The sequence below is a fragment of the Typopeltis vanoorti genome, chromosome 22 (assembly GCF_054136105.1).
Source record: "Typopeltis vanoorti isolate ZY-2024b chromosome 22, IOZ_Tvanoo_1.0, whole genome shotgun sequence".
In the NCBI taxonomy this organism is placed as follows: Eukaryota; Metazoa; Arthropoda; class Arachnida; order Uropygi; family Thelyphonidae; genus Typopeltis; species Typopeltis vanoorti.
The window spans coordinates 87,045,626-87,071,220 of record NC_143570.1 but is presented as its reverse complement, the minus strand read 5'-3'; the positions used below and the strand labels follow the sequence as shown (position 1 = coordinate 87,071,220).

The following is a 25,595-nucleotide window of genomic DNA, read 5'->3' as shown; positions in this document are numbered from 1 at the left end:
AGAGGGTGAGGACTGGTTTCTTTGCATGGAGGGTGGTTGAACCATGGAATGCATTGCCTGTTGGAGTGGTGAGAGCGAGAACGGTCAATGCATTTAAGGAGTGGTATGATAGACTTTGTGTTTTCTAGGAGGGACCTCCCTCGATGAGTCTTGATAGACTTGTGTTTCTTAGAAAAGACCTCCCACAATGAGTCTTTTGACTCCATGGAGGCCTGAATAATAATAATAATAATGCACACATTATTAATAAATTTTTATCTTCACCGAATGGTGCAGGTGCAGCACTTACCTGTTTTTGTCTGATGTGTGGCTGAATGTCTAAGCAATAACACTATAAATATCATATAAATTTGCAAAGTTATAGAGAATTAGCATTTACATATTAAAAATGTTTCAACATACAAGTCAGTTAAAGCAAACACAATAATTAAGATCAAGAATCTGAAATCTGCTCAACATTGCAATTGTGAATACAAATTCACTGTTGAACAGATGGTTTTTTGAATTGTAAAACAATGTGAGCAACAGAAATATTGGAGCACATCTAGAGCTTGAGTATTGTTTATTCCCCTACCCTCAATCCATCAAACTAACATATTAGCTCATATTATGTAGTTCCTTTCAAATACTGCATATATTAGGCTTGACATCAACTGACAAATCTTATAGTTCCCAATCATTCCACTCTTCAAGGTCTTCTATATCTATCCAACATCTTTAAACAGTGATTTCAATTTCAGTCTCAGGGATGAGGAAAAAAGTGAACTCACAATGCTACCAAAACACAATCCTCTCTTATTTCAAGGAAGATAGATCTCACTTCTCTCCCCTCCTTACTTCTGTGAATATTCAGGTTTCCAGCCAAGATCAGTTACCTCTGTTTTGGGCTGTCTTGCACACCGAGTTTTTGAAACACAAACATTACATTGCCAGTCACCTTGGTTTCCAAAAAAATACGTGCCCTTTCCTGCTATATATATATCCCACATCCATTCAACCTTGGAAAAATGTTTACAGATTTAAGGAATGCACCAAAAATTCTCTAAAAACACTTGATGATATTCAAAAGGACAGTCCACTTAATACATAATTTACCCCACACACTTGCAGACTCCCTCCAACCATTTTCTCAAAGACACTTTATTTCTGCCTTGAGCATCCTCTATAGATATTCTCAATGACAATGTTCTGCTGACCTGTTTATCATTCTCCCAAGACTATAAAGAACATGAGCAGCTTTTTTTTTTTTTGTTAAAAAAAATAGAGAGATTAAGGAGGCTGTTATGCTACAAGAAATGAGATTCCTTCTTTCCTCAGAACTGATATAATGGATTTGCAACATAAGGTTTGTTGTTCGAAATGAATATAACCCTACCCTGCATTTTTTTTTTTTTTTTACTTAATAGCTAATTGCAGTGGAAAAGGCCTTTATCAGATGGATAAAGTCTTAACTTCTACTTCTTCGCCATTTTATGATCATATGCTAATACATTTATTCTTATTAATTTTTCATGCTTTCAAACTCGAAACTCAACATCAGCAGAATTGAAAATATGATATGTACCATCAATGTGAGAAGAATTAATGGAAATAAGTGGAAACAGCAAAAGACTCAATAAAGTACCATATCAACATAACTGGTATTACCGAAACAAGAAGTTGAAAACAGGCGAGATTTTTCTAAATCTGACTACAACATGCTATATTCAGAAAATAATGATCACGACAAGGACAGCTATGGTATTGAACAATAAACAAGAAAATCTTTTTGAATGGAAGGTAATTTCATGTAAAATGATGAGCAAACATCAAAATGGGGTATTGGTAGTAGTAGAACTTAGTAGAACCCACAGAAGGTTCTACTAAGGAAGAAGTGGAGGAATTTTTCAAGTACTGTAATTAGAAAAGGCAGCTAACAGAAAGAAAAGAAAAATGATCTCCTTATGGGAGATGTAAACAGCAAAATAAGAAATGAATACCATACACATAATAATGTTTGAAAGAAACTCAGAGAAAAGCTATTAATAATTGCAAATATATGGTGGATTTTTTTTAGAACACATTCTGTAGACCATGTTTATTAATGTCATGTTCCAAAATAAGCATATATAAAAATTCACATGAAGAACATGCAAAAGAAATACGAAAATGTGACTGAAGGAGAGAAAAATATAAGCTATGTATTAAAATTAGCGAAAGAAAAGTCATGGAATGATTTTGGCAAGAATACGGAAGATAAATATCCACACATAAACACCCATAGACTACCTAAAAAAGTAAACCAACCCTGATCATAAAAAAAAAACTCCAATTGCTAATATACCATGAACAGACATAATATTATTATTACATGATCCCTCCAGGAAGTCCAAAGACTCATCGAGGGAGGGCACCTACTCTATAGTTCTCTCTGTTTCTACCACTCAATCCATTAACTACAACGAAACACAACTACCATCATCTACACCAACGCCATCTACCATCCAAGATCATCACTAGCATTTTCACAGACAATTACAAATATCCATACCCACAGCAGGATTCGAACCCGCATCCTTTTGGTTGAAGAACATATATGTTAACCACTTGGCCAACCAGGCCGGGCTATTTAACAAATAGTAACAAACTATTCGCCGCAAACAAGAGCTCAATATTACAACTTCAAAAACTACACCAAAGAAAAGCACAAAAAAAAATAACCCATCATCATCAAATTCCTGCCATGTACCCTCAAAGGGGGTACAGGATATGATAGTACTACATGAAAAATTTACATCATTACTAACTTCCTATCTACAATTTTCCTCCACATCAGTCTGTTACTTGTCAAGACTCCAATATTATCAGATCTTATATTTCTACCGTCTAAGGCACTTTGTACCCTATCAAACCACCTATATCTGGGTCGTATTCCTCCCAACCTCGCAGAGAACACTTGTTTTGCCAATCTTTCCTCGCCCATTCTGTTTAAATGACCATACCATCTGAGATTAGCTCTGCTAACGTATTCCTGGATGCTGACAATGTCAAGTTCTTTCCTAATATCCTCATTTTTAATATGATATTGCCATTGATGACATCTGTTCATGCCTCGAATCTTTCTCAGGACTCTCATATCTGTGGTCTCTAGTCTTTGGTCAAGTGTTTTACTTCTGACCCAGCTCCCATATCCATAAGTTAAAACTGGTTTGAACACTGTCTTGTATACAGCTAATTTAGTGTACCGACTAATTTCTCTCTTATTCCATATGAATTTATTCAATTGACTTCCCACTATACTAGTTTTGTTGATTCTGTTGTCTATTTCCATATTTAATTTACCATCTTCACTAAAAATCGTGCCTAAGTACCTGAAATGCTTTATTTGTTCTATAGGTTCCCCGTTCACAACACAGTTCACATTTTCAACAATTCTACCTATTTTCATCGTCTTTGTCTTGTTATTGCTGACCTTCATACCATATCTATTACAACAGTTATTCAATTTAGTCAGGGAATCTTGCAGACTTGTAGCGGATTTATTAGAAGTATAACATCGTTCGCATAAAGCAAAGAGCTGACATGAACATCTCCAATTCTGATATCATGTTTAATACCACTTTCCTTCATAATGTGATCCAGATAGATAATGAATAACAGAGGGGATAATATACATCCTTGTCTAACACCAGATTTAACATTAAACCATCTTCCTGTACTTCCTTCAATTCTAACTGCTGACTTACAACTCAAATAAAGACTAAGTATTGCTTGATATAATGCCCCATTGACACCATATAACTGCAGCGTATTGAATAGCTTCTCTCTTGGCACCTTGTCATATGCCTTTTCCAGATCGACAAAACTTAAATACAGATCTTTGTTATATTCCCATGATTTCTCGACCATTTGTCGTAAAGTGAAGATCTGATGTGATAGCCTCTATTTGGCCGGAATCCAGGTTGTTCTTCACCAAGCTTTTCTTCTACAATTCTTCTCAACCGTTTCTCAAGTATACTTGCATAGATCTTGCCAGGAACACTCAGCAGGGAAATACCTCTGTAATTCTCACATTCAGTTTTATTTCCCTTTTTATATATGGGTACTATGAGAGCTCTACTCCAATCATCCGGAATTCGTCCCTCTGTCCAGGCCTTCTGAACTATGCAGTGCAGCCCCTGTAAGACTTTTATACCACCATACTTCAGCATTTCTGGTCGAATATCATCTACTCCTGCTGCCTTTCCACATTTCAGGCCTTTGATGGCTTTTTCTACTTCAAGTATGGATATGTATTATTCCTGACTGTATGCCTGTTGAGTGTTTTTTACCACTGTGCTATCACTGCTTGTTTCATTTAGCAATTTCTCGAAGTAATTACTCCATACTTGAAGGATATCTTTTTTTCTCCCGTTTTCATGTCACTTTATCATCTCTAACTCCTTTTACAGTACTCTTTCCTCCATTTCTAAGCTTCTTCAATAACCTCCAAAATATTTTGCCACCTTCTTGATATTTATTTTCTATGTTCTTGCTAAAGTCCTCCCGTGACTTTTGTTTAGCTAGTTTTACACAGTGTTTAGCTTTCTTACATTTGTCTTGTATTCTCTAAGGGCACAAGCTGACTTATTTGCCAGGAACTTTTGATATGCTTTCTTCTTTTCCTTCACTGCCTCTTTGACTTCCTGTGTCCACCATGGAGTTCTGATTTTTCTATCCAGCAGACAACCTCACCACATGCCTCTCTGGCTGAATCAATCAGGGTTTTCTTCAAGACTTGCCACTGAATCTCCATGGTATGGTTCCTGCTCTCAAACTCTTTCATTTTTTCTTGAATAGTATTTGTGTATTTTAGTCTACAGTTCACATCTGAGGGCTTCTCAACTTTTATTCGCTTTAAAACTTTTTTACATGTTATTCTTTTCAATATGAAATTCAATTTTATCCTGATCAAGACTAAATAGTGATCACTTCTAATTTCAAATCCTCTGTACACTCTGGTGTCCTGCACAAGGGAGAAAACATCGCTATTAACAATAACATAGTCAATGAGACTTTTCTTATTTCTTGCCTCATCTCTCCGTGTGAATTTGTGTACATTTTTATGTTGGAACATGGTGTTAGTAATAACCAGTCCATGTCCTGAGCAGAAATCCAACAAATATTTGCCATTATTATTAGCTTTGCTCTTTTCTCCAAATTTTCCCAATATATTTTTGTATGCCTGACAATGATTTCCTACTCTACTATTTAGATCCCCAACAAGGACCAACTTTTCCTTTTTCATTGTGTCAGATGCTTTCTCTAAAGCATTAAAAAATTCCTCCACTTCTACCTTAGTAGAACGTTCTGTGGAACCATAGGCACAAATATGTCTGATTGTCCAGTTCCCCATTCTGATATTTGCCCACATCACTCTACTTGAGACTGCCTGCCATTCAAGAAGATTAGCCTCGTATTTAGTGTTGAATACAATGGCTACTCCTTCTTTTCCTTGCTTGAATATAACATTTTGTGTTTATTGCTCAGAAAGATCTCACCAGTTTTTCTCTTTTTTGTTTCAGTCATCCCTATTATGTCGATCTGTTACTTATCTAATTCCTCAGCTAGCTCCATTTCTTTGCCATTCAGGCTTCTTATGTTGATATTACCGATCTTTAACTCTGGTGATGTTGAGTTGGGGTGTTTTTTCAGATTTGTTCCAGTAGCTGACTTTTCGCTGTTCACCCTGGTTCGCTGGTGAAAACAATGGGGGCCTTGTTTAACTAGGCGACGTCTCTGCTGGCATGAAATTTTGTCATGTTGTACTATCATTTTATAATTTGGTTGAAGCCAATAAGAATTACAATTTGCTTCTGACATTAGGTCAGAAGCCCTGGTTGTTTCTCCGCATTACTTTAAAGGCGATGTGGAGGTCTCCTCTCAGTTATACAGCTTTGACCCTTAAACCAAAAATCAACACCCCCCAAAAAATATAACCCGTGACGATCGTTTTGATCGTTTGATGGTGTGTCGATCGCTATAATGACGTCACGTCCGATGACGTATTTACCTCTCACAAGGTCACGTGACTTCGATTACGTACGATTGTCAGACAGAGAGTAATCGTCGCATAGCCAGACCATTAGCCTCAAGTGTTATGGGCACTTAAACAGAATGTGGGAGGGTAGCCAAACAGATGTTTCATGCAAGAATGAAGGTGGAAAAAAATTAGAGGAAGTAACATATAGGTCGATTGATGCATTCAGAAGCAAAGCAACTTAGAATAGTGAAATATAAGGGCTAACAATACTGTAATCCTGACAAATAGAATAATTTGGAGGAATATTGTTGGCACAATGTTAGTAATAAATTATAATATAAATTTAATCACGTGGTATTATAATATCCTGCATACACCTTGTGAGTACATATCGGGAATTTAACGACAATCTTTTATCAAAAATACTACCGGTATTGAAAATTAACTGCATTACTCTTTTATTGGCAAAGTACCATATAAACTCGAGTTTCTGGTAAGTTAAAAACTCTGCCACCAACATGAAACCACCTCATTCCCATTCAGATGAAATTAAATTCCGCTTCAATTTATAAAAATTATCATATAAATATCACGCTAGGATATTTGTTTACCAAAACACAATGCTGATGTAATTTTTTTAAAAAAATGATATATTACCTGACCATATTGTATTTTAAGCGACTTTTCTGATTTACGAGATCGTCTTATAAGAGACTCACTTTCACCTGGCGTACACGAGTAATTAAATGAGTTTAAATTACAACAAATTACGGGTAATTAACATCGTCAGATATTACACGCCTCACTTTCTGAGCTGAAGAAACGCGGAGAGAATACCAGTGTGACTTAACGTTAATACTCGGAGACCTTGAAAGGTAAACGGATCGTACAAGAAAGTTGATCCACCGATGTGGAAACGATTATCTAGTTCCTGTGTTGCGTTATATGACGTAGATGTCGTTTTGATGAACCGTGAAACTACATAATACAAGAAAAATTACACCGTTTCTGTCATGTTGATAAACTATCTCATGATTAAAGGGAAGCCTATTTTTATAACAACATCTCCTCATTTAAGATAAAAGTAGGCTTTCCAATATATGATCTAAGCTACATTACACTGTTCACACAACTCATCAGGGCGTTCAAGGAGGAAAAAATTAATTATACCTGGTAATAAAAGGAAGGGGCGCCACCTAAAGCAAAAGTGTTTCTTACCTAAGTAAATGGATGATACTAATATTGATCTACGATACACCTGCAGAGCAACGAAAATGTTACTCCATTTGCATTCAAAAAAAGTTCTACAAACTCGGTAGCCATAATTCGTCTAGCTGTTCTAGCTTGCAATTAATAATATGAATTTTTTATACTACAACCATTTCAAAAAGCTTGTCATTATTAACACTCCATTATGAGAAAAACGTGTGTTAAAATATGCAAAGAAAGTTTAATACATCGCCCAGTTCGAATTTATAAATAACAAATCCGATGCGTTTTACATAATTTTAAAAATTATATCAATACTGTATTTTGATATAATTTAAAATTCACAACTTAAGTCACGTTAGAAAATCCTGTAATACTTCAGAACTCAATTATTCGATCAATCAAGAGAAAGCTGATAGCAAACACGTTCGCAACAAGAGACGAATTTTCCACACTTTCTACTTAGACGTCAATTATTCTAACAATCACAGGAACGCGTGCGAAAAGACAACGTTGCAACACGAGATTTAGATTTGTATGTTGTTTTTGTTTATTTTTTGCAATTTCCTCTAACCGAAGAAGTAAATTGATATTTAAATAGCGAAGCATGCTGGTTGCATTATTAGATTTGTTTACTTTGCAGATACGCCTGAAATTCGATTTGACCTTTTAAGAAAGAAGCCGTACGAACATAAAATATTTGACGTTATCAACTTTCATTGCACAGCTTAAATTTTATACACGTATTTCTGATGCTTTGTTATAAAAAAAAAAAAAAAACGTGGGGGGAGGGTAAAATCAATTAACACATGGTAGCAATGGCCAGTAGTTTGTGAAGGAGGATAAAAATTGCTAAACATAAGAATTTTGTAGTAATTAGTATTGAATTATCTTTTAAATTAAGCACCTCCGTAGCGCAATTGGAATTACGATGGTACATTGCGCCCTTCGATTTGAAAAGGTCTAAATTCGATTCTCGTCGCGACGAGAGGAATCTTTATGTGGACTTTTTCAATCGAAGGTGAGTTAGCCGATCTCATACGGAGGTAGCAGGGCTTTTTTCTCCCGGAAACTAGGGTTTTTCATCCCACATACAGACAAATCGGCCCTTCAGAACACACGTAATTTACAGACAAAAAAATACTAGTTGTGGTGTTGGGCGGTAGATGGCGTTGATGGAGATGATTGGTAGAGGTTCGGTGTAGTGGTGGAAACAGTTGTATAGTAGGTGTCCTCCCGCGATGAGTCTTCGAATGTCACGAATAATAATAATAATAAAATTAAGTAGAATAATTTTAATACCTTCTAGAATACTCTTCTAGCATGATCGTTAAAGGAAACTAAAGCCACATACATCGATGTATTATGTGGTAACTGCATTAATTCAAAAAAGTTATTCTTTCTTATATTATTTTTACAGTAAAAATTGAATTAAAAGCACCTGAGCTCAATAGCAATTATTGTCCCTTTTCCAAGCTTTCAGATTTGGATTCGATGGGCGTTTGTACAGTCCTTCGAAATTCACAGCCCCCCCCCCGCTCGTCCTGAATGGCAAAGTTTGCTGACATAATACAAGTGGTTGAATTTTAGAGCTGAAATTAAATGAAAATTTGGTCTCTCCAAGTCAATAATAAATAACGCCATGAACATATGTGTAGGCAATACTATCTACTAAAGCAGTGTTTCCCAACGTGAGGCAATTAGAAAATGACGTTGCATTCGTCACGTCATCACCGATATTGTACTGAAAAAACTCATCATTGTCGGCAATAAATTGTCGATGTTGCAACCCTGACTGTCCGAGAAAAAAAGGTGGCATCACTAGTACAGCAGTCAACATAAATACAGTATCAAGAAGAACTCTCAGAAAAGCAAAATGACGAGTCTATTAGAAATTTATTTAACATAAAAGGAACAATGGCATGGCTTTCTGATGAGACAGAAACGAAATACCGAAATTCAGCTAGTTTCGCAAAAAAAAAAAAAAAAACTGTTGTCCTTCCCTTCGTCATATTTAGTTGAATGTGGCTTTAGTGCTGTAAATGACTTGCTACTGAAAAAAAAGAAATCATCTGGATCACAAACCATGGGGATTTGAGATTGAAAATGACTAAATTAGTACCTCAAATAAAAACTCTTTGAGCAGACATCAAGCTCAAGGATCGCATTAACTTGGATTTTATTTTCCCGAGTTCAGTTCGGTTTATGATTTATAATATACAAAGTGTAATAAAATTTATATTCATTAAAGAAAGTCAAATTAAAAACTGTTTTACCTATGTTCTTTTTTTATTTAAAGTTTACATTATACTTTTTCAGAATTTGGCTGACTGTTATGCTAAAGGAGGCGGCATCAAAATCTTTGAGGCGTTGAGGTGAGGCATGATCCAAAAAAAAAAGGGAAGCACTGTACTGAAGAAATGACCTACTAGCGTTGAAACAAGGTATTATGGGGGATTTATATAGTTTCTCTGTCAATAGATGGAGCCATTTTATAATATGCACATCCAAGTCAATAAATTTTCAAGACGTTCATATATATAAATATCCTATAGAAGAGAGGGATGTAAATGACTTAAGTCCAAATAGCGAGTTTCCTGTCCGATAATGTATGATCACACGTTGTGTATTTCATAGCTTGGAACGCGTTGATAAGACGTGAGTATAAATTTTATTTTCGAGAAGTAAGGAGCTACCCCTTACCCGAGCGGGGTAGCTCCTTAAGGAGGCCTTGAAAATTCAATACACCGAAAAACGGTGTATTGAATTTTCAAGAAGTTGTGTCCAATGCCTGTCCCTCTGTGTGTTCTATGGTCAGTTTGCCTGTTTGTGGAGGGAAACCGGAGCACCCGGCGAAAAAACCCCACGTCCACGGTTCGAGACTGACTAACTCGACGTCAAGCGGAAGACAGGAAAATTCCTAAAGGACTTCTATCGGACGCGAACTCAGATCCTTCCACTTAACGAGCAGGCATGCAACGCCTGAGCTACCGTGGACCGCACGAGCGATACACCTTACTTCGCTAATGTCTTTGCGGTTCGTAACATTCAAACAACTTCTTTTATCTACAAGAAAGTCGAGTTAGGCGACATCAAAACTTCTTGCTTGACAATACAACATTCGAAATACCGAAGACCTCGAAGTAACTGAAAATTGTTTCATGGAAATTACCAGATATTTTATTAAAATATTTAATATGTTTGTTAGGCAAACAATTGCAGCCAGTCGATAAAAATGCAAAAACCGTGTGTGTAAATACTTTACATTGCTGAGCTATCTTTTGGCAGTCCAGTCTCCAAAGCTATCATTAAGTGACAAGTATGCCACATGTAAGGTTAATCGTAGTAATTAAAACGAAAATTCGATGCTTTAACCGTGAAATGCCACGCATTAACTTATTAATACGAACATCATCAGATAATGTTTACAATAGGGGAGGCGGAAGAAGCACAAAATATACTCCGGAGTTACATAAGTGTTCATTAGAAATATTTTTCATAATCCACACCCAACGAGACTACATTTGGACATTTCTCTTTATCAAGTCATGCAATGCGATATCTTTACAGTCCTGATGTTGCGCATAAGAGAAGCACCTTCTGTGTCGATCTTTGTTTAAGTTCAAGAGATCATTCTTCCCATTACATACTGAGTAAAATTAGCATTACTTCGGCAACTGTATTAAGCAAAGTGCGAATCGGGCAATGACCACTCAGAACGTATTAACAATTTTTGTTTACTGAGCTTTAGGACGAGATGAAAAAAAAAAAAATCAGATGTTTATGGATTTAAACTGCGTTTCGAGGGATTAGTGCACCTTATGACGATTGTTCTCAATTAACTTGCAACTGGAGGAAATAGTTCTGAAAATTTTTCGAGAAGAGCAGTAGAAACACGCTACACAATCATTTACCGCTAGTCAATGCAAATACACAAACATGCAAGTACATCCAACATATAGTTATTTACGAAGAATGCCACTTCCCTGCAGCCCCCCCTTTCTTTTTTTCCCCATTTCAGTTCGACTGGATTGAATTTCTGAGGATACCTCCAGAACGTAAGAAAACAATTCCAAATTAGTTCAAACATCGCTTTTTTTTTAAGGCTTATCCGATTGAGCTTAATGCTTCAAAGACCTCCAAAAACTAGAAGGTAAAAACTGTCTTTCAAATTTCACCTTCAAGCAATTTTAAGATTTATTTGAAAATCTTATATTAATTCGAAGTATGACAACATGGATGGCAGCACCTATAATTATTGATGTTATGAAAAGGTATGATTTATCTAAAATTTCCCTTAAAAATGATATAAAAAATGGCAGAAAAATTTGTAGAACTAATACAGTCTCAAAAGCAACAACCGCGTAGGATATGTAACAGCGTCACCTACCGGTAAAGAATGTCAGCTTAACTTAGTCTTGAATGAGCCGATCTGAATTTCATAATTTTTTCTTGAAGAGCATCGTGAAATCGATATGTTAAAGGAGCAGTCCTGCTGCAAACTTAGTATGACGATCCATGGAAAAGTAAGAAAGGCTACAAAACGCATAAATAAAAAGCTAGATTAATCCAAAGTCTTTTCTTAGGTTAATCTTAACTTCACCACAAAAGGCTTTCTTGGCCTATATCGTATTAGTACTTATGTACTACAAGGTCTAATTCTTAGAGCCATTTCAAGAAGTCTTGCAGACCTACCCTACCCTACCATTGATGCCAAATACAGAAAACATCACACTTTGAATGTCAGAGTAACTTATGTTCGCTTAATTTTTTAATTAAAACATGTCTTGTGTATTTTGATCAGTCCTTTGTAGTTTGCGAAATATGTTTCCCGTTTTTCTTGTTAAGAATTCGATTAAACACCATTTGAATGTGTTTAAGCAGAGCTGTTTTGTGACAGGAATGAGTGAAACATGGTGGAAAGATTGTAACATAAATAACGTACATCCCATGCATGATAATGCACGAGCGTGATATAAATGGATGTGACTACATAATTAACTTATTACTCCACTACTCGGAAAAATAAAATAGCTATCAACAAATCTTTTACGATTTCAAGCTCCATCTACGACGTTGATAATCTATATATAGCAAGAAATTGCCTTAGTTTTCTGTGCTGAATGCACAAACAGCGTTTTTTCCTTTTTTATCGATCTTTTGAAGAAGGTTGCGTTTGCTTCTGTTGCCGAAAACAAAACCAAAGACAAACTTCTTCGGTCTGAAGAGGCAACGTAATGGGCAACCACACACCCACGTAAAGTAGCTTGCATAGAGCGATATGCTAATTAGCAGAGGGAACAACTAGTGCTAGTAATAAAATAATGACAAGTCATTTTCACCTAACAAGGTAATTATGATAGTCTGGAAAAAAATGGATGGAAAACGAGAGAATTAGGGAAGTATTGTGCAGTCCCCCAGATGATTCTATGAAGAGGATAATTACACAGAAAAAGTCCTGATTACTCCGTGGCTCATGTAAGTCTCTTAAAGTAATGAGACGGGGAGGAAAGATCATTTACTGCAGATACGAAGTTAATTAAATAACAAGTATCGCTAGATGAAGTGCCTTGCAAGCGTATACCTGGAAGTCTGTTGTCCTAACGACTACCATGGTAAGGGTGGTTTCGGTAGCAAGTGGCGAAAACTTCTTCTGAGTGGCAGCTTGGATGATATCGCTCTTGTTGCTTGCTAATGCTTCAGAAGAACACTTGCTTGGCTGGCATTCACAACAGAATTCCCCACTAATTAATCATGGACTACTTATTGTCATATTCAGTAAAATAAGCGATCTCTTGCCTGCAACAAATATATTACTAAGCAATCCAGCGAAAACTTTCACCTAATAAGCAAAATAAATGCACGAAGAAATAGGTAAAGATCAGAGCAGTTTCTAAATAAATAAGTGCTTTCAAAATCTGGTAAAAACTTCTCCAAATGCATACTACAACCGTAAAGAACTATTTTACCTTCTGTGCACTCGCAGTGAGAATCCAGATAGGTTAATACTGGCGCTGTTGCGACGGATGCTCCCAGAAGCCTTGCTCGAATCAGACCTTCCCTCTGTCGTGCACGAACAACTCGAACTTTGGAAAGATGAACCAAGTAATCGTCCAACTGTCGACCTAAGTGGGCTGTAAATACAAAAACGAAATAGGTCGGTTAGCAACACACTGAATAGAAGCACAGCAATGAACAAAAACCGAGATTTCGTGTTTTGTTTCAACAAGTCTTTTAAAATATATATATATAATAAATAAATGTACATTGATGGTCTTCATTAGCTACTCTTCCTGTAAACTTTCCTTTGCATTTTATGTGTTCTTCTAATAACGCAAGTCATGTAGCAAGAATAAAAAATGCGCTTATTACATCCAAGCCAGAAAAAGTGTTCTGCTTAGGTAGGTGTGATTTTTGCGTTCCTTCTTACATATGTTCGCTTCATTGAAAAACTGAACACTGCATAAGAATGAGCTGCTTCTGACAGATTTTCAACAGTTTAATTATCTTTTGTGATTATTCTAAAAAAAAGTAAGGAGAAAAAAGAAAACAGAAAAACACCAGTCTGGAGTGAACATTAGGAAACTGCCTACCATAAGGGCTTATGGTAGGCAGTTTCCTAATGTTCATTTTAGGCAGATTACATTTATAATCATAAATGTAAAGCTTGGCTTTACATTTATGATTATCTCCCAGTGTCCAATGATGTATGTATATGTTATATCAGTTCTGCATGGGAAGGGTTATTTTAAAGTCATGAGTCCACTAAGGATTAGATAACTCGAAAACTGCTACCATCCGATGACTTTCATAAACATTCATACACATTGGAATTAGAACTCAAGGCCAGTAATGTAAAGAGCGGATCCAATGAGACTAGCGAATTGATAATATGGCAAATTAGCAACTGGTAGAAAGGGTATATCACTAGCTGCTATTGCCACCAAAGAAACTTAAACCAAGCTCAATCATTCCATACATATTCATTTGAAGAGACCTGGGGAAGGGAAGTTGTGATTTACTGTGACAGATCTTTGCAATTTGAAACAAATTTAATGGCCGCGCACTGTTCTTTGAAATTTCTGCTGCATCAGAAATCAAAGGCCACAACAAATACACTTCATGATATTATTTTTCTATCCCGCAAGCGACTTTGTTCTAAGCATAGTAGTGCCGTCAGGTGGCAGTCTGGAATTTTTTGATTCACGTCACACTGGGAAAGTATATCTACATTGGTAACCAAGGTAAAGTCCATGTTACCAACGAATTTAAGTTATTTATTTACTAGTATTATAAGTCTTCAGCCTTTAGCAGACTGTAGCGCCCCCATACGCCCACATGCACAAACAAACACGCAACTAAACGAGCAGGCTGCAAAATTTAAAAGATTAACTGACTTATTTAGACGCATTAAATCTCATAAGCATAAAATATGTGTTTAGTGACTGAATTCGTGATGAATTAAAAATATGAAAAGAAATGAGAATTTTGTTTTTAAAATTCATTCCAAAAGGAAGAAATTAATACACAAAACTGCCAATCCCGTAATATTGCAAAATCATGCAAATACCTGCTAATAAGATAAGAATTAATGGAATTTCTTAAGGTGGAATTTAATTGAATTGTTGTGAAAGGAAACGTGTTTGGTTTGAATTCATATTTTACGAAGGGAACGAAACGCCTTATTTCAAGAGAGCCGAGTAGAAATTCTATTATATTCCGTATTTAAATTTTTAACACTTTAATTTCCACTGATCGCTGTTGTTTGATAACTTGGCACTCTATAATGGGAAAGTTAATCACACTGCTCACGCAAAATTCGAATTTGTAAGAACTTTGAATATTATGTAAGAGTTATTAAAAACGTTATGCATAACAAGGGCTGGTACAAACATTCATGCCAGCAAACAACAATAAAACGATTTAATGTGGTACGAGATTTAAGATCGATCGAAAAAATATTATTTCGTGTATGTAAAATGCGTTGCGGAGAAAAATTGTTATGAGAGAATAAAAAAAGAAAGAAAGAAAAGAATGTTTATATAATCAGTGACATTCTACTCGGAATACTGATGACGACTCTTCAAAGAAGTAACACTGCAAATTTGGTACAAAATTTAAAACACCAAATTAAATACGCTAATATATGTTATTTATTTATTTATTATTTTTTTTTAACAGCACTGCTTTGCAAAAATATTCGGGTACCCCCAAATGGGAGATTCTTGAGGTGATGGACGAGATTGAAACTTGATATTTCCAACAAAAGGGCACATTATTCTTTCGAGTGGGCTGCATGCACTGTAAAATGTTAGTTTGAAACAATTCAAACAGAAGTGTGTGTATATATGTGTGTGTGGGGGGGGGGGGGGGAGGTGACTTACAGTTTGATTTTTCTGTCAAACGAGAATTCATCTTATTCGACCCGACTGAGAGTTGTTATTTGTGTATAATAAGATTTTTATTCTGCAGCTAGCTGACAAATAACTTGTCACTGTCCAAAACTCGGTAATTTCTACAGCAAAACTTATTTTGGTCTTTTCCTCCCACGCAATTCTTCACTGGGAGATCTTAAGAAGCAAGAAGCTGCCTACAGGTTTTTCTCTTCAGAAATAAGAGTAGGGTTAATCCACCATCTACAAATAATCCCACTTCATTCCCATCTGGCAGTATTGACGATTTGTGCTTATCGCACTCAAGGTCACGGTAGGTCACCTTTCGGCTAACGGATGGCATTGCAGCCATGTGACGCCTAGTCGCCGGCCACCGACCTCCGTCACGCCCAACGAACACTGCAAACCGAATAACAAAGTGCATCCAGTGCAATAGTTGGCTCGCCAATAATGCTTAGACGATTTGACACAGGGAGTTTGTGTGTGTTGAAGGTGGGGATCTTATAGCATTACGTAAGCATTAATCTGGATATCCACAAATTTATATTTAAAGAGATGGACAACAAAGGTACTGGAACAGCATCGATCATTCCTCCGGATAGTTTATTAAATTTATCAGCACTCATCTCTCTTCGGGGGACGAACTTTTAAGAGGGGGAAGATGACTAATATGCTCTAATCACACTATTAAGTTATCTCGAGTCTGCAAATTTTCCTCAGCATTCTCCGCCTACTGACCAGAGGGCGCTAGCTTCGCAACTAACAGATGCTGCAGCCAGAGGGGGATCGCCTTGCGTTGCGCTTTACGAACGTCGGACAAAAGGACAGACACTGAAGACGACGGGACTCCTGGAGAGCCATTCATCACCCTCTGCTGACAAGCCTCATTTACGCAGAGTTCTGTGAAAGCTGCTAATTAATACCAATCTTCCCCCATTTTCTAACACTACGAGCACGAACGTCCGGAAAGTCAGCCTCACGGCGTAGCTACGGGATAGCATCGTCAGCATCATTGATCGGAGAACGCATCTACTGATCGCTTCCATCTCGACCTCGTCCCTTTTCGAACAAAAAAAGAGAACGAAAGAAAAACGCGCTGGAAAATGTCACTTAATGTAATGAGAACATCGTTGATAGCGCAGCTGGGAAATCGACAGTACGAGATCCAAATTTCAAGCCATCACCCTTAGCAACAACTCGAGAACTTGTCGATGCTGGTGCCGAGAAAGAGGTGCTGTTCTGATACTATTGTGCGATGAGGAAGGGATAGAGAGGAGGAGGGGGGGGGGATGCTTAAACGAAAACGCATCTGCCGCTAGGAAGTACTACGAGAACATACAGCGAAACTATTTAACATAAAAATCCCTTATGTTCCTTTTTTTTTTTTTTTGGTGGGGGGGGTATCGTATTTCCTCTTCAGCATTCTCGGGAAATGCTTTTACATTTCTAATGTGTATTATAAAAGCGTGCTCGACAACATTGATGGTGATTTTTATAGCAAGTTCTAACCGATGTGCGCCTTCGATTAACTTTGGCGATGGTGACTTTACGCTGCCAGTTTAGTGTTGGTCACATACAATGATTAAAAAGGGATTGAAAGAAAGAATATAACTTCTTATATATATAAAAAAAAAATAGTTACATCTGTGAAACAAATTTTTTAACCATATATTTAACTAGACTTGTGGAATTGTAGTTAAAATATAGCCATACACCATTAAACGTTTTGCATACTACAATATAAAGAGGCCATCAAATCAATTATTGTCATTATGGGTTAACAGTTTTGAGGATTTTTTTTAGAAGAGTTATGCATAGTCCCCCTTTTTTTTTGCCTCTGCTGTACTTAAAAAGTGCATTGACATTACTTCTTATATTAAGCGCCTAGTTTATATTTTAGATCTCAACCTAAATTTTCGAACATGTCCAGTTTCGATTTGTCTCTCATAACGTAAAGCTGTCTCAGTAGGTTTGTGGCAAATGCTCTCATTTGTCACAAATGAGCAAGTCGAGCACATATTTCACGCGCAGAATCATATTGTTTGCATGTGAGGTTAAAAAAAAGATGAAAGAAGGATATAATTTTATAACTAGTATTTACCTCAATGATTACGCCATTTCTTGCTGTAGCCTATGACTAAAAGTGTGCAGGTGTGTTGGAAAAATCCAGTCGATTGCAAATGTTTATATCTAAAGATTTTGATAATAAAAACAGCCAAATCACTACTTAACGGGGACAAGTTTTTATTCGAAGTGTTATAAGATTTCACAGATGCATCTCTGGAAGCTCCTCAAATAACCAGCGTGTATTGAAGCTCCTGTCAGGTCCCACGTAGCATTCACTGAAGTGGGTTCGTGAATACATCCTTGATAATAGAGAGACGCAATAGCATCCGCTGTCACACGAAGTTTAATGGAATAACAGCAGGAGGTCAAGGAGCTACCCACGTTTATCCTCTCCATGTTCCAGTATCAAGGAATTGCTACACAATTCACTGTGTTGGGAGGAGAGGGAGGGGCATTTTGTTGAAAACTGCCCCTCCTGCATATCCCTCTCCGCTTATGTTTTCAACTAACCACGATAGGCGATCCCCGTTGTGTCAAAATAGTTTGCGTACCTTCTGCAGAAGCAACGCCAGGAGCATATTGAACTAGAAGGGCTTCGTGCAGCTTGACGGAAGTCTTATTTTGGGTTCTCGAGGACACAAGAGCGACGTTGAGCTTACTTAGTTTTCTGGACGGACGCCAACTTAGGCACGAGAAGTTTCGTCATTTGCTGTCGTCTCCATAAAATCCGGGCAATTTCCGAATTTCATGGAAATAAAAAAAAAAGGAAATAAACTTCTTTGTCACCGTCATTTGAAACTCTTTTGGGATCTTCAGTTAGTGTGCAAGCGCTTCTTCAGAGAGCCCCAAAGAAACAGCTATGGATGATGCTGCGTACAGATGTTAACAGATTTGGAAAATACAAACTTTCGAAGCCTCCCCGAGCCAGATTCGCTGCGCATTTCATATGTGCTTCACTTTCGATCGTCCATTATAAGCTTTCGCCACCATTTCTTAATGGGGTTGTTATGTGATTCGTTCTTCCCAATTCTATTCGACACACTTTTCACCGAGTTTTGTACTGAGGTGTCCAAAGCCATGTTGATCGACTCTCCGAAACACCAACAACTCAAGTCATCTTTTGAGCTGCACTCCGTACTAACTTGCAACCAGAGGGGGGGGGGGGGACCAAATTGGAACTTTTACCATTTGCTAATTTACAGAACTGACACGGATTTGCAAAATTTAACATAAAAATCTGCAGAGTTATTTTTTGTTCGGTATTGGCAACTTTCATTATCAGAATTATAGCATACAAATAAATGAGAAAAAAAGCGTAGACATTTACGGGGATTACGGTGACCATACTCCTTTATTTAAGAGGACAGTCCTTATTTTCACGGTCCTGTCCTTTAGATTTTTTTTTTTTCAAAAATGCCCAATTTGTCCTTTATTTTGACATAACTTTATTAAAAGTTATGTCACCAGTTTTTATTTTATTCGTGTGGGGTTTCCCCAGTTGCTCCACCGCCCCTGAGCACTGATTGAGCCGTCTTAATGAGGGATTAAGTACGTATTTTTTGACTGTACCAGCGTGTGTTCACGGGGCCCATTTGTCTGTTCTGAAGGACGAAAAACCTCCCTTTCCAGGGGAAACCCCCCCGTATGAGACCGGCTAACTCACCTTTAATCGAAAGAGACCAGATAAAGGTTCCTCACGTACGTCACGGACAGAAATCGAACCCAGGTCTTTCCAAGCAAACGGTTTCGTCTATATTGACTGAGCTACGGGGACTCTTGTCAGCAGTGAAAACATCGAAGAATGGCGACAAAATGACGAGTCCTGTCAACGTAGATGAATTGAAATTTTTAAGTATTTAAAAACTGAATTTTTAAATTCGTTGAATTTTGCTTCCGTCTCCCTGGATCTAATGCCGCCACTGAACGGGTATTTTCATTAGTGAAAAATGTGGATCAGTGGAAAAAATCCAATTAAAAATCGAAAGATTGAAAGCATGCATTTATACCAAATGGAACTTTGACATGAATTGTATACCGTTTTATGAATTTTTAAAACACAAACCTGATTTATTAAAAAAAAAGTTCATTCTTGTAAAAAAGTATCGCAATTAAATTGTTTTTTAGTAATAAATGTTATAAAACTTTATAGTTTTAGTGAAACAAATAAACGCAACCTGCTTTTTTCATTATGAAACAATTTCTGATTTGTCCTTATTTTCTCCAAAAAAATATGGTCACCGTAGATATCGTTCAGTTAGTGTCAGCGAGTTGCGTTTTTGACAGGGCTGCTTGTGCCTGCGTAGCTATAGTTGTTTTATCACTATCATTATCTTCAATACCGCTTTCATCTCGAACAATAAATACAAATTTTAGCATCTGTTGAAAAATATGTAATCCTTTACTGTTCGAAAATATTAAACACTTAATAAAACCCGCGGGATGAAAGTAACTCCTGAAGTAATACAAACAAAAAGAAAAGTAAACTAATTCACAGTCATTCGACGAAAACTGCGTTAGGTAGCAGAAGATAGATTAAATGAGCGAGCAAATCACTGTTGAAGCATTGTTTAATGTCTCTTCTTGAGCACGTGTCAAAGTGCCATGCACAGCTGCAGGAACATGCCACGAACGACACGACACTCGCATGCGTCTTGGATTCGCCGACATTTCACTTTAGCCTCGTTGAATTCATTCTGTTCAATGCATATCTACGATAACTTGCCTACATCTCCAACTTTAAATTGAAATGTTACAAATTTGACTTTATCCCCCCCACTAAAGTATTTGTTCGCCTTTTAAGTGATGTATTATAAAATAGGCGCCCCCTGCGCAATTTTTTTATTCTCCTCATCTGCTGTGACTTACTTTTTGTTTACTATTTGCACTTAGAATGACATCGAACTGCAATCACCGATCTAACGATGCGAAAGCTGTCTTCGCCAGAAGAGGGGGGGGGGGGGGATGGACATCCGAATAGACGCAAGAAAGGTATTTTGATAATGCGAATTAAAGTCCAACTGAGAGATTGTGTTCAGCGAATGAACTGACTTGATAAAGAAAGATTGCCATCAGATTCCTGGGTTTACACAAATGCATCATGTTGACAGCATGTGTACCAGCGAAGTGCGGGGTTATTAAGGTCAGCAATTTTGTAGCCACCCTCCCCCACACCTTTTATTTTTTTTCCAGTATTCCGGTATAAGTTTAAGGGTGATTTATGTTGCAATTGTAGTGATGGAATTCAAACTATTATCCGAATCTTTCACCGTATCCGATGGTCAAGAAATGAATTAAACTATGGAGACAGGAAGGTAATAAATAGGACTACAGCCGATTTATTGCCAGTAATAAATAAGAAATATAATAAAACTTCCTATAAAATACAACAGTATGGGTCTATCGTTGAAAATAAAAGAATGGTCGTTTTTCTTCCATTTCACCGATACCCTTCGTAAGATCCAGGATACCAAAATGAAAAAAAGCAGAGAGGTTAGTTGAGTCTAAACACTGGTGAGTGATTTATAGATAAAAGGGTCCTTAAAACATCGGACCGGAAGAATTTATTAAGAAAAATAAGAGAAATGACATTCTTAAAAGTAAATGGAGAGAAATGTTCAACTGCTGCATTCTGGGACACCATCGGTAGGTCAAATGGAGGTCAACCTGGTTGAACGGACTGTGGATCTCACTATATCTGTCATTCCTGCTGTTGACACGAGAAGAAAAACTTTAAAGTAAGCTTTCTTCGGTCTAACCAATGACGCTTCCATTCTGTAGACTTAGGGAAATGACCATTTGTATTTTGAAGAATGTGAACAAGGAATTACCTCCAGTCTTACGTGTTTTGAATGTATGCCAGGTAGCGGACCTAAGACCGAGCAAGCAGCTGGTAAAGCATTGATTTGGAATAACCAATAAGCGATTAGCACTTAGAATAGTAGGGAGCTTCATCATCTGCAGGCGATGACCCGAGATAAGCTTGCCCTCTTGAATCTTATTCAGGTTGTCTTTCGGGAACGAGGCTGTGGGAGTTTCCCCATTGTCCTCAGAAATGAGACTCAAACAGAGGGAAGAAAATCAGATGCATGCATCGAGAAACACCTGACGAACTATGCCTGCTTGGTCATATTATCGGTTGGTTCAGGTTTACGTGTTGGTGTCGTTTACGAGTTCATATGACTAGGAATATGCAGCCTTTAAGGTACTCATTTCCAAACCACTTAACTTTACTGGGAAAGCATTTGACCAACACAAATTGCTAAAAAACCCATTCACATTGATAAGACATGTTTTTCTTTCCAAGTCAGCAGAGATAAGGTTTAGTACTCTCTATCTGTCTCTCGAGGAATTGTTCGCAGTCAACTTTTTTCCTTCTTCGATTTTTTTTTTTTTTTTTTTATTCGATCTGCGATGGACACGACTGACTTCTTCAGATCCCGAATGATTTATGATTGGAATTCTCATACACTATCGTCATGATGGATTGTCTATTCCTTTTCTTTCTTTCCGAATATCAAATATAGATGAAACTGAAGAAGCTTTTCAGAAATGCGCTCTCTCTCTCTCTCTCTTTCTATCTCTCTCAGTATCATTATTCCCCCCCCCTCCCGTTTTCTAACCAGCAATTCCATCCCATCTTCTCTTTCAGCAGGACAACTAGGAATAGTTCTATCAAGGCGCAATATCATTTATGTTCGGCACAGTACTTTGGTTTGCCTTTGATCGGTCAATTGTTTTCGTAATTTCTTTTTTAAACTTAAGTTTTCCGTAAACTACCTTTAAAATTGTAAGAGAAAGAATACACAACATTTATAATATTTATAATTTATAAGATTGGGACAATTCAAATTTCAATTCCTTAACACATGTATTTTTAATCGCAATTTCATTTCATTGATCATAGATGGCGCTCGTTATTGAAGTTTCGTATGTCGAAACTTGTTCCACAAATAAACAATTTTAAAAAGAACCAACAATAAGAATCATAGCGTCAAGGAAAACAAAAGACCAGCTCGTTACAACTGGTTTTATTTCATTAGTGGAACTGTTTCTATAAATCAATGTGGGTAAAATTAAATCAGGAAACACTCTTTGCTTTTTTCCCTTCGTTTTATTTATGGAACTAAAATTTGTCTGCACGAAAAGAAACCTTATCGCTCTATCGGACAAACTAGAAGGGCAACTACATCTAAACGAATGTACGTTCAGAGTCCCGCATGCCACGCAGAGAAAATGCTGTTTATTGCGTTGTCTCTTGTGTCCGCGGATTATCAACCATTAGCTTCGTATCTGCTTCACCGAATTCACTTGCCGACCTTCTGTTTGCATACAAATGAGTCGGTCGTAAGGGAAGAGAAACCAGAACGAAAAACGAAGTTCAACACACAATCGAACAAGACGTTTAATTGGAAACATCGCGGTCGGCTTGTCCGTAAAAGTCGCCAATAAAACATCGCAGTACTTTAAGAAAGTTCAGCGTATGAATGGATGAGCGTAACTTTTGATACGGAGAATGTGCACTGCCATCAACTTTCTCTTCAAAAAAATGCACCTTCCGAATCACATGACATTCTGCCGTGGAAGGGCAGCCATATATCCTCTTAAAGAAAATCTCATATGTAAATTAAATCTGCCAAATACTGAGAACGCAAGCCACTGCAATTTACAAGAAGCCATTGATGCATTTACTGGGTTCTGTGTGTGTGTGAAACTGTTTTGTCTAGAGTTTCGCAGGAGGGTTCAATTCTCAATTGTTAAAATAACAATTTCAGCCAAGCAGCCGTTTTTAAATTGCATCCAAAAACAACACAAGCAGCGCATAAAACCTCTAACATCTTTTGTCCTCCAAAAGGCGCAGACAGAACGCTTTTAAACCCCAAATTTTTGGAAATCAGTAAGCAGTTGCCCTTCATTCTTGTTTATCAATAATCAACCTCGAACGATTTCAACACACAAGGGTGAGAGCATGCCAAGCCAACTAATGCTACTATCTCGGGTTTCTAAACCTAAACTGATATCTGCCAGCAAAGGTTGTCGAAACGTTCGATGCTGTTGGAACACTCTCCCTCGATGAGTCTTTGGACTCCCTGGAGGTGTCACATAATAATATTATTATTATTATGTGACAATCACAGTGATTATTATTAGCTGAGTGATTAAAAACTCGTTTCCTGAAGGGGGATGAAATTCTACTTGCCTATGCAAAAGATCTCAAGAATAAAAAGCCTATAAAAAATTTATTCTATATGACAACAAGAATCGAACCTGTACTTTTCTTCTAGTAGTCTAGCATTATGGAATCAGAAACGTTATAATATTACACGGATATTTGCAACACAAGAAACGTCTTCTAAACGTTAGAAATTAGTTGATCCGTGGAAGCGTTGCCAGAATAGACCTTCATTGTTGACCTTCTTCTCCAGGGTTATGTTCAAAATGTTTTCGTTCATTTTTAATGGGGGTTTCGAGATTTTAAATTATTTTTTTGAAGACATTTCCCAAACGAAAGAGGCAGATCAATAAAATTCGACTTTGAAATTAAGTCAAAGAAGGTCGAATATGGGTCTAGTGACTTGTATTAACACTCACCAGTACTCTACTTTAGGAGTCACAGCATGTGACTCCTAAAGCATCTTTTCTTAAGGTTAAAATTCGGTCGAAGTAAGAAAGCTATGAAACATACTATGCCTGTAAAGTGTTTTGGGACAAAAAAAAAAAAAAAAAAAACTTATTATGCATTGTGTTGTGAACTTGCGAAGACGGTTAGAAAGAAGGCGCCTTAAAGATGAATGAAAAGGTTGAGACTTTGGTCCCACCCAACCAAATTTAACTATTAAGCAATGGTAGTTAATTGCTACATATTTTAGCAAATGTGGAAGGCAGTTTTTTTTTTCCCCGATTCTAAGTCACATATGCTTTCTAGAATCAAATGTAGGAACTGGAGAGAGAGAGAGAGAGAGAGAGAGAGAGAGAGAGAGAGAGAGAGTTTAGAGCACCTCTCTTCTGATAATAAGCCAGGAGAAATTAAAAAAAAAAACCCTCCCGGGCATGTGATCAAGTCGAATTATCGCTTTCATTTGACCGCTCTTTTGCTACTATTTTTTTTTTTAATTCTTTTTCTTCTGTTCCATCTCTCAATGCATCCCGCGGTATAAGCTGGAAATGAATACACGAGGAGATGCATAAAAACGGCGTTGCTTCTTCCGCTGTGTATCTAAATGCCTTCTTATGTTCGCCAAGGGGTAAGAGTGAAATTCCTCTAATTTCCGTCCTCTGGATGCGGTGGTTGGAAGATCCTCTTTACTGGGAATGCAAATCAGGCGCGCTCCAATGTAAATAACCTCAGCTTTTCTTCTTTCTCCGTTAAGTAATTAGTGACACTTCAAGGAATTTCTAGCGGTTTGCAGAATGCCACGCGGCTCACACTCCTAATTCGCTTTCTTCCCGATGCTGATAGGTTAAAGAGGGCACAAAAAATAGTCCATTTGACAATTTACAGCTCTCTCTCCCCTTCTCTCTCTCAGCAGTTTTTCTATTGACAATTATTTATTTTTTATTATCGAGATTAGTTACGGTGCATCTTTCCACAACAACGTAATGGATAAGGACTTTTATAATTCTTTTTTTTCTTCCTCTTATCGGTCTTATTCAGACTTTTTTTTAAATTATTTATATATATTTTTTATGCATAAAAAAATAAAAAAATATATTGGGTTTTGATAACGTGATCATAATTATTAGAATTAACATTCATACTGCAACAGTGTTTTTCATTTAAACTTAGCATTAGGGTTAAAAGAACCGTATAACAAGTGCTTAAAAAGATATTTGTTTTTATAATAAACCCGTGGATTATTAAAGCTATAATGAGCATCTGCGTGTGTTGTGACAAAGTTTATTAGTAAAAATCAATTAAGTTATTTAAA

The 25,595-nt window shown here is 37.0% G+C and overlaps 1 protein-coding gene across 4 annotated transcripts in view; it reads right to left on the bottom strand.

Annotated features, from left to right (window-relative positions):
- The window catches only part of LOC150094543 (putative polypeptide N-acetylgalactosaminyltransferase 9), a 668,509-nt gene that overhangs the window by 52,269 nt on the left and 590,645 nt on the right, over positions 1-25,595 (bottom strand). For all 4 annotated transcript variants that reach the window (XM_090412397.1, XM_090412399.1, XM_090412398.1 and 1 more), the window contains one exon: positions 13,180-13,344. In XM_090412397.1, coding sequence (XP_090268523.1) covers positions 13,180-13,344 — 165 coding nt within the window. The remainder of the gene's footprint in view (positions 1-13,179; positions 13,345-25,595) is intronic.